The 10859-nt window shown below is 29.7% G+C and overlaps 1 protein-coding gene across 4 annotated transcripts; it reads left to right on the forward strand.

The window, feature by feature from the left end:
- Positions 1-5913: 5913 nt before the first annotated feature.
- LOC108329932 (calcineurin B-like protein 4) lies at positions 5914-10175 on the forward strand. Of its 4 annotated transcripts, none has more exons than XM_052876692.1 (10): positions 5990-6051; positions 6246-6341; positions 7726-7936; positions 8418-8500; positions 8602-8661; positions 8889-8997; positions 9168-9220; positions 9411-9491; positions 9599-9711; positions 9807-10175. In XM_052876692.1, exons 3-10 carry the CDS (start codon positions 7828-7830, stop codon positions 9868-9870), a joined length of 672 nt encoding a protein of 223 aa, XP_052732652.1. In that variant the 5' UTR covers positions 5990-6051; positions 6246-6341; positions 7726-7827; the 3' UTR covers positions 9871-10175. The 4 variants fall into 4 exon arrangements, with proteins under 4 accessions (XP_017419808.1, XP_017419809.1, XP_052732652.1 ...); XM_052876693.1 differs by having other exon boundaries at positions 7726-7909; XM_017564319.2 differs by lacking the exon at positions 6246-6341 and having other exon boundaries at positions 5914-6051.
- The last annotated feature ends 684 nt before the right edge of the window (positions 10176-10859 follow it).

The raw sequence follows: 10859 nt of genomic DNA on the forward strand, positions 1-10859 counted from the left end.
ATTGAAACTTTTAAACTTAATTAAGTTTTAAAATAATTATTATTTTTAATTAAGTTTATATTTAACAATTTTCTTAATGGAACGATGATGGGAGTATTATATTTTTCTAACTTATTGATTAGTTTGTTCATTATTTTTTAATTTTTCAATATGTTGATTTTGGAAAACATAATGCTTGAGTTGATAACAAATTATAAAAAATTAATGGATGAGTTAAAAGTTAAAACAGAAAATATAAAAATAATGATTATGTCATACCATTAACAATAAAACAACAATTGTAGTATATTGAAATAATAATAAAAATCATTTTAGGTATAAAAATATTTTAACAAAAACTTAATTAAAAGTATTTATATTCATGAAACATTTAAAACACCATAAATTAAGAAAGACTTACCTAATTCAATTTAGGTTATTTTGCATTTGATATAACCTTAAAATGTCATACTAGTTCAGAGTACAAACAAATGAATTTAATTAACTTTTTTAATATAAAAAGTTCTTACACTTTAAGTTATTAATATGTTGTCACATTAACTAGAAATAAAATCAATTTATAATATATAAGTGGATACAAATATCATATTTGAAATTAGTTTTGAGGGATTGAAATTTATCATATCGAGATTTTTGGTTAGTTCAACTTATTGTATCACTCGATATTGAAATATTTGTTATTTATTTGGCATATTATTTCTCTCACTATTGGTTCCTATTAGACTACTCATTAATATATAGTCTTACTCTCGATATGTATAAACCATAACGTGAGGGAGGTGTGTAGAAAGTATTATATCAACTATAAATAAGACCAATTTATAATATATGACATGATATTAGAGTTCATGCATTAAAGCTTATCCTAGCAAAAAAATTTGTTTGTTCAGCCTATTGTGTTACCCATATCGGGATATTTGTTGTTAGTTGGATATATTATTTCACTCGTTATCAGACCACCCATTAATATATCCCGTTATGATAGGAGATGTTGGATGTCATATATCAAATAGAGATAAGATCAATTTATAATACATTCTAGTACCATACTTAAGATGTATATACCTTGACGTGAGAGAGGTGAGTTAAAAGTTCTACATTAAATAAAATAAGATTAATTTATAATATATAAATTGATACAAAACTCATTTTATAAATCAATTTTATAAGATGAAATTATGCTTAAAGTTCACATTTTTTAACATGTGTTATTAAATCAAGTAACCATGGTAACATATCGGACATATTCTTCATAATTATGTTTTACTATTTAATTATATCTAAAAGTCAAATTAAGTACAAATAACAGGTTGATTAATTCAAGCATATATAATATTATTATATTCTACCGTAAAATAATAAAACATGCATTGATAAAACTTTTAAGGTTTAATAGTCAATTTTTTCTCTAGTTTCGTTGACAAATCTCAATTTAGTCCCTCGTTTTAAAAGTGTTTGGAATGGGTTCTCACTTTTAAAATTTTGAGTCAAATTAGTCTCTTCCGTTAAATATAACCAAACGGAGTGAATGAGGTGATAATATGACAATAGTTAATGGTTACGTGTTATAATTTACTTTTGTGTACGCTAACGTGTTCCTTAATTAGAGAATGTAGGATTTTATTAAGAATTTGGATTTTTTAATTGGGGAAAAATTTCATCTCATTGAAAACCCTTTTCGCCTCATGCAACTTCCTTAATTGGGTTAGGGTTTTGAAGAGGGTCGGAGGTGTAACACGCCCTTGGGAGACGTTGTTGTGTCGGAGGTGTAGTTTAGGGTTATTGGGTCCCACTCGGAGTTGGGCTGTGCCCATCGAAAGTTCGGGTCGCCTCTGCTCAAAAGGTGCTCGTATGTGTCTATTGTGTGGGCCGTCGCGATAACATCTGCATCCCCATAGCCGTCGTCTGTGATAAGGACGAGGGAAGGACGTGTGGTGTAGGGGAATTTTGAAAGAGTGGTGAGAATAAGAGGGAGTGAATGAGAGTGGACGAAGACCGGGTGAGGGAAGAAGCGAGTTAGAGGCATCTACAGTGGGTTTGTGACTAGGTGAAGGAAATGTGGTCATAGAGGATAGAGTGAGAGTCCCCGTACAAGATTGCTGCTCTTTCCAAGAAGGTGAGTAGAGTGAGGGGTAATGAGTTTGCAGGGTTTCGTGTTAGCTTATCCATGGAAGTAATAGGGTTTTCAATGAGATGAAATTTTTTTTAATTGGGTTTTTTTAATTGGGCGAGGGTTTTGAAGAGGGCATCGAAGACGAGAAGGGAAGCATTGCAGATAGGGTAGGAGTGTAAGAAAGAGTCGAAGAGGGTGTGGGGAGGGTGTGAAGAGAGGATTTTTGTGAGGATGGTTTGGATGGTTTTGAATTGGCAAGGTGTGGCGAGGGTGTGGAGGAGGAACGAGAGGGTTTCGAGGGTGTGCATGGATGGATGGTGTTGGAGAAGCCATTGGGAAAGTTTGAGGGACAATACGTGGTCGTTTTGGAGGTTGAGGAATAGGTGTTTGAGATGAAAGGGTGTGAGGACGGGGCACAAAGGATGTAGCTTTTCCGAGTGGGAGTTGACGACGTGACTGTGAGCAACGGTGATGAAGTTCAGATCCTGGCCTCGAGGTTCGGTGTGGTATGGGAAGGAATGGCTTCGTTGTTGGGGTTCTGTGGGTTGCTTCGGTTATCAGAGTGCAAAATCGATGAAATTAAAAAAATCCAATTTCTTAATAAGACCCTATCTTCTTTGATTAAGGAACACGTCAGCACGTCTAAAAGTAAATTATGACACGTAACCATTAACTGCTGCCAGATCATCACCTTATTAACTTCGTTTGGTTATATTTAACGGAAGGGACTAATTTGACTCAAAATTTTAAAAGTGAGAACTCATTCCAAACACTTTTAAAACAAGGGACTAAATTGAGATTTGTCAACGAAACTAGGGACAAAATTGGCTATTGAACCAACTTTTAACGGACTTTTTGGTCAAATCATTTCAAGAGACATTTGTTAAGTAAATACATTAATTTAAATTTTAAATTTAAAAATTATGTTAAAATATAAATATCTAGTTAGGTTTTGAACGCCGGATTATAAAGTTTCGGCAATGTTAAGTTCCTTACTTTGTTGACTATTTCAAATAAGCTATGGGTTTTGTCATATAATGACTTACTAATATATGGTTAGATTCATAAGAATCCAATTGAAATCAAGTATTCGTGTGTTTCATGGATGTTATGAATATTTTGCTCTGAGGTGGAAATATGACTGAGATACGAATAGAAAAAGAGGTAAGGCAGAGAAAGTAGTGCACATGATAAATGATGAAATAGGAAAATAATGAATAAGAAAATTAAATGAAAGCAAAGTTATAAATAGTAAGAAGAATTTGGAAAATAAAAAAATATAAGATGTTTTACTTAAGGCAGCAAACACTAACTAAATAGCTTAATATTAGGTGTGAGGTGTTGTACACTAAATACTTTCATTTGAGATAAATGTTAGTTTAAATATATACTTTTAACCTTCTGAGACATCTTTAATAGTAATAATAATAAAATAATAATAATAATAATAATAATAATAATAATATAAATAATAACAATAATCAAGATAATAATAATAAAGACAATAATAATTATTTATTTAATAATAGTAATACTATTATTATATATGTTTATAATAATATTATTAATAATAATTTAATTAAACTAATTTTATTTTATTTTAAATTGATTTTAATCACAAGAATAAAATGATAAATATCTAATTTTATTAATTAAAACAGTTTTTTTAATTTATTAAGTTCAATATATTATTCACTTATATTGATGAGCTTTTTTTAGTTTTTTATATTTTTTTAATCCAAACAGCTTGATTTTTTAAAAACATTTAGTATTTTAAATATATCTTTAGGAGCAAACACAATAAAAATAAAGTTATGATGAATTTCTAAATTCTAAATTGAAAATATATCGAGTGTGACCATTTCTGTAATGATGTGATAAAAAAGAATTGAAAATATTAGATATGTTTTTGAATTGAAAACCTCGGACATAAATTTCAAACTTCAAAAGTTTTTTAACAGTACTATTTTAACAAATCTGATATAATAACTATGGGATAAGAGAATAAAAGGAAAACAAAATTTTGACCTTTATATTCGATTAATCTCAACTTTATATTATTTTTTATGCATTAATTTCCATATGGAGGAATTTTTTTAAATCCAATATTTTAGAGTGTTTATAAGATAAAAAGCACTGATTAAAAGTGTCAATGTTACAGATTTTATAGTGGTTGTTAAATCAAATACAACTAAGGCAAACATTGTAAATGAAAAGCAAAACACTGTACATTGATGCCAACATCTGTTTTAAGGTGACATACCTTTTCTTTTTACTATTCATCGTTACTTTTTCTGTCAGATCTCTTTTCCTTTCTTTTTCCGACCTTTCTCCTTTTCACGTTTTCCTGTTTCCTCCACACAAAAATAATAAAAATAAAATAAAAAATAAAAAATAAAAATCCTCCATGTCATTAAATGAGATTCTCGCATCTTCCACCAAATCGAATACTTTTGTAAGTATTGGTGGACAAAGTTGAAAGTTGAAAGTTTAAAGCTGATGGTTGACAGACATTTATTAATAATTGCATTCTTATATTAAATCCTAAACTATTTTTTTACTATCAAATTTTTGTAATTATTTTAGAGTGTTTTTCTCTTTCCATTTATGAATGTATAGGGTAGAGATAGTAAGTTGGTCGATTCAATAAAATGTAAGAGTTTTATTAATATCATAAATCGTATGAATAAATGTCTTAAATAATGAAGAATGATGGAAATTTCTTCTAATAGAGTATAAAGTATAATTTCAACTTGATAAATGTTAGTCTTTTATATGAAAAATATAATGACATGTCGCTTAGACGTCCTTAAATCTTATAATTTAAACTATAGGAGAAGACTACATAATCGGTATATATTTAAGAGTAATAAATCTTTAGGGTTTTAACCACAAACTATAGTGATATAATCAGTTATGTGTCAGTCAATTAGTATAATATTATACTATAAATTAGCCCGGTATATCTATTATATGAAAAGTCTAGTTAAGGTGATGATTAAGTCAATAAAGTAATCAAAAACTAATCAATGTATTAGTCTAATGAGGTTCATGTAAAAAATCTATAAATATAATATAAATAATATAAAATACTAAATAAATTAATTACATTAATTTATTTTAATATTACTTCACTTACTTAAACATTAGAATATTTTCTATTAATATAGCCCTTATTCGATTTGAAGAAAACGGATATTCTTAAAAAAAATACTCCTAAAATTAAAAGTTTGTAATATTTGAAATGCTTCACACAAATTTTACAAAAATATATAAAGATAGATAAATAAACAAAATAAATTTTAGTATAAATTTAACTTCGAATATCCATACATTCATTTTCATTTTGTTATGATAATAAAATATATTATTATTATTATTATTATTATTATTATTATTATATATTATTCTAATTATGAAATTAAATATAAATAACTTTTATAATATTATTGTAAATACTTTTATTTATTTTATTGATAATTTTACAATTAAAATTAAAAAACTGTCAAATTGAAAAATCAATTATGTTTAAAAAATGGTTATTTAAAAAATAAAATTAATAAAATAATAATTTTAATTTAAGAAAATAATTAAAATAATACAATTAAAAAAATAATTATAAACAAAGATAGTTCTAATACACCATCCCTAATCTTAGCTATACGGTCCTGAGTCTATGGGTCTGAGTCGTGTAAAAATTGGCAAAGAGAAGATGTGATGACTTCAGCGGTGGTGGGGGCCACCACCAGCTGGAATAAGAGAAAAAACATGAAAAGAAAAATTTTGTGCCTCCGATTATGATGCCACCACTCTACGGTCTAATCTAATACCTGCTTCCTTATAAATACATAAATATACAACGCTCCAAATTGCATCTCAAGCAACTTCTCTCCTGCGCCATCTTCATCCCATTCATTCAACTCCAACACACATAACAGGTTTTTCCCTCTTTTCCCCTCTTTCTTCACTCATTCCTCTGTTTCTGCTGTAAATCATGTCTTCCTTTTACGTCTATCCATCTTCTCCTTTCTCCATTGACAGTTCTATTTAGATACAACAAATCTACATTTCCAATTTTCTCACTGCAGTTTTCTCACTGCCTGCGCTGACTTCTCTACTAACTGTTTTCCAGATTCCAACTACTCTACTTTTCCTTTTGCACCTTACCTGTACCAGATTAATGGAATACAGAATCTAAACAACAAATGATTCCGAAGACTAAAAATAAGTACAAAATTTAAAATACTCATTTTTTCCTATATTTTCTTTACATGAGGAGAAACCTTCTACTTTTTCTGTACTAAACAATGATTCTCTAATGTTTTATTCAGTTCCATTCTTCTTTTCCTCCTTCTCTTTCTTTTAATCTAAAATTAGATACACTGAAACTTAATATTACGTGTATTGTATTCTCTTTGAATTGTAATATATGATTGTCAGATTCGTCTGCAACCTCGAGTATTCTGATTTTTTTTTCCTACTGAAAACAGGTGAAGATTAAATATAACTAATACCTTTTTAGAAACTTTATTTTTAAAATATTATATTAAAATTTCTTATTATAGATAGATATTAGTAATGGATGAATGAGTCAGCTAGCCGCTGTTGTAGTCTCACTGATTTTGGTTTTTACGAATTTTATTTGCAAGAATTGCTTTTTTATTTCCATTAAAACCAAACAATTAACCTTGCCCACCCATCCTTCGTTATTTTGATTTTGATTTGGAGCTCCTCTAATGGCTTTTTAATATTTGTTTTTGCGAAGAGAGCCTGGTTTTTTTTTTTCATGTCCTTTCCTTTTGGAAAACGAATTTGAGCCATCAATTAGACTTATAGAAAGTAAAATTAAGACAGTGGAAGTGTATTAAAAATATGTATGTTGAGGGTGTGCTGTCATGTTGTTTTCATTTTAGGTTTTTTACTCTTGAGAGCAGTTGACTATAATCCGATATTACATACAGACAAAAAAAATTGTTATTCTTAATATCAAGTTAAAGGAAGAGTAGGTTAGATTTTCTTTTTTAATTAGTGTTTTCATCTTTTTTTATATTCGATACTAGAGAAATGCGTTGAAAGATCTTAAAAGAAATATTACAAAGAAGGAAAAAAAAGAAAAGATCCGTCCATAGAATCTGAGAGCATGCTTGGGTCACCAGAGTTGTTCTATCTGATGTTTTTTTCCAAAATTCAAAAGGAGAAACTAGTTTTTTCTTCCTTTGTCTCACTTGACATCTTTGAAAAACTTGGATAGTAAAATGTCGTGAGTTGTCTGGCAAACGGATAATCGTTAATTTGCTTCTTGTGCTTATCTTGCAAGTATAAGGGTCATTAATTGACCAAGTTAATGAACCTTTAAAGGATGAAATAACGTAAATCAATAATGAAACAGAGTTTATATGGTTTTCTTTTAATGTTCTTGTCAGCTCTACGCAATTTATCCGTGGCTGAATTTTTACTTTACATTGGAAGGTTGTAAACTGAGATAATTATGTTATGTTTGTTTTTTGTTCAATTTTCAAATCACAAGTGAATTGTCTTGAACCTGAAGATCAGTATTGGTCGATAAGAGTCTAATGTATTCCATGCAATTGAAACTTGAACTAATGTTGCAGATATTCATATTGAGCATAACTGTGATAAAAACTTAGGCCCTTTCCTGGAATGAATCCATTGTTTATCAAAGAATTTGGGAGAGAGTTTTGCAGTTCTCTTTAATGGGCTGCTGCTATTCATCTTCAAAGAGAACCGGAACGCCAGGTTATGAGGAACCCACCGTTCTTGCATCTCAGACACCTTGTGAGTATCATGATCCATCATTGAATGGTAAATCCTTGCTGCTTTTCTGTTCAAATTTTGATTTGGCTTCTGCTAAGAACCACCAAGGTCCTTTTACTAATCTACTCATCTTATACTCTTGGGGGCATTTCATCTCCGGTTTCAATTTGTAAATTTACTCAATTTATGATTTAGTTTGCCTGGGACTCGCTAATCTTTTAATATACAATACAGAATAAGCAAAAAATCAAATTTCCAAATTCAGTGTCGCAGTTCTTTCAGCTACTCCTAATTACTGATAGTTGATTTTGACAAATTATATTCTAACGATCATGTATGGAAAAATATGGGTTTACAGTACCAGTGGATATAGAATCAATGTACTTAATCCTAATATCCTCTGTTATTAGGTTTATAAGATTCTAGCACAACTGTTTGTTGAAACCTCGTAACGAGTGATTCGTGATTCTTTATGAGCTCAATATTAAGTTTCAAAGGTGATAAAAAGAAACTTTCTTTCTTTCGACAGTTACTGTTAGTGAAGTAGAAGCCTTGCATGAGCTCTTCAAGAAGTTGAGCAATTCCATTATTGAAGATAATCTTATTCACAGGGTGAGTGAAGCTTTAAAATTTCCAGTTTAGATGAGATGTCCTAAAGTTGGCACCTAAGTAATCTCTTTGACAATTTACTTCTTGATCATCTTGCATTCCAGGAAGAATTCCAGTTGGCACTATTCAGGAACAGAAACAAGAAAAATCTGTTTGCGGATAGGGTTTGTGAATCTAATCCATGTTCTATAGTTTAAGATTATTTGCCCATAAAGTTCATGGAGGCTATATGCTAGCTATACTTACAATATCCGACGTTGCCTACTTTTTTCTGTGGAATCTTTTTATCTGATCTATTATTTTGTTCTACATTTACAATCACATCACTTCTTTTAACTCTCATCCTCGCACTGTTTGATTCTGATGCATACTCACATTTGTTTCTCCGTAGATTTTTGACCTGTTTGATCTCAAGCGCAATGGGGTCATTGAGTTTGGCGAATTTGTTCAATCATTGGGTATTTTTCACCCAAATGCACCTTTAGAAGACAAAATTACTTGTAAGATTGACCTTCCAACATAAATATTTCATGTTAATTTCTTTTTTCCCCTTAATCTTGGAGTTTCCTATATTAAGTTGCACTGGTTGTTCATGTTCAGTTGCATTAAAGCTTTTCAGTCACCCACATGATACTTATATTTCCTTAAATTGGGAATAATGATCTTGCAGTTGCTTTTAGGTTGTATGATCTGAGGCAGACAGGGTTTATTGAAAGGGAAGAGGTATGGTTTTCTTTCATTGTTGAAATCACAACTTGAATTTTTTTTTTTTTTGGTTATTGATTTTGTCACGTTAATATTTATTTAGCTTTATCCATATCTATAGATACATATATTTATGCTCGCTCAGTATAAGTCTAGATCAACCCATTGCTTTCACTCCTTAGCATAATGGTCTTATTTATGTTTGCAGTTGAAGGAGATGGTATTGGCACTTCTGCACGAGTCGGATCTTGAGCTTTCAGATGATATGATTGAAAGCATTGTGGACAAGGTTCATAAATCAGAAAGTTTAGCTTATTTTTGTTACTTTTAAGTTCTAAGATGAGCTCCCTTTGAACTTGGCATTCCTCACGTTGTTGCATACCTTCTTACCCACAGACTTTTAGTGATGCTGATATAAATGGTGATGGAAAGATAGATCAAGAAGAGTGGAAAGCATTTGTATCCAAACACCCATCCTTGATAAAGAATATGACTCTTCCATATCTGAAGTCAGTATATTCGTTCTCCATGAACCTTATTTTTTCAGCAACTCAAATTTCAGAAAACTTTCCTTTTCATCCATGTCTCCTCCCCCATGTTTCAGGGATATTACGTTGGCATTTCCAAGTTTTGTTGTAAGAACAGAAATTGAAGAGTCGGATATGTGAATTTGGAAGGTTTTGGCTTCATAACAGATGCTATATACTATATACAAGTTTATAGTATCTTGGATTTCGTCTCTTGATATTGTTGCTGTGAAGAGATGACCTTAGCTGCAGTGCTAAAGACAAGAACATAATTTGGTGTACGGTTCCCCAACAAAGTTTCTATACCCGGTTTCGCAAATGCGCAGCTACCAAGTAAAATTCTCTCTAGTTAGGTAGATATACCAAAGGGTACGAGTTATTCACTTGAATTGTTAATTCAAATTCAAGGTTAGCTTGTACAAGCATTTTATATATATATATATATATATATATATATATATATATATATATATATATATATATATATATATATATATATATATATATATATATATATATATATATATATATATATATATATATATATATATAAGAGATGAAAGTAGGGTAAAGTAACCCAAATATATGTAACTCGGCCATCTTCTACTGGTTGTAAGTTTGAAGGGATGAGAATTATGCTAGAGGATATTTAATGATCTCTCTCTTAGATTCATAGATCAAAATTAATAAGCATTAAACTTTTATAAAATAGAACAATTCTCAATTCTCTTTAGAACAGAAAATGGAAATGTATATAAAGGATTGACTATTGGGAACAATTAATGAATTAACCTAGATTGGTATTTGATCTTCCCTTTATAGAGCACTTTATGTTATCTCTTATGACGGTTGAAGAGAAAGAAACAAGAATAATGAGTTTGCTTACATATGGGACCATGACCTCCCTTTATGAAATCTTTGTTGGTTACTTTTTCTTAATTTAACATTAATTCATCTTTTTTAATTCTCATTTTTAATCATAAGAATTTTTCAAATTTAACTCTTTCTTCCATTACTATAAACTCTCCCTTGGATAGTTTAAAGTCATACTTTGAGTTGATGTTATCTTTTAGGTTAAAATTAACTCAAAGTAGACAAACACACTATTGGGAAGTAGGTCTTGAAAAATT

This window comes from Vigna angularis, chromosome 4 (genome assembly GCF_016808095.1).
Source record: "Vigna angularis cultivar LongXiaoDou No.4 chromosome 4, ASM1680809v1, whole genome shotgun sequence".
Lineage (NCBI taxonomy): Eukaryota > Viridiplantae > Streptophyta > Magnoliopsida > Fabales > Fabaceae > Vigna > Vigna angularis.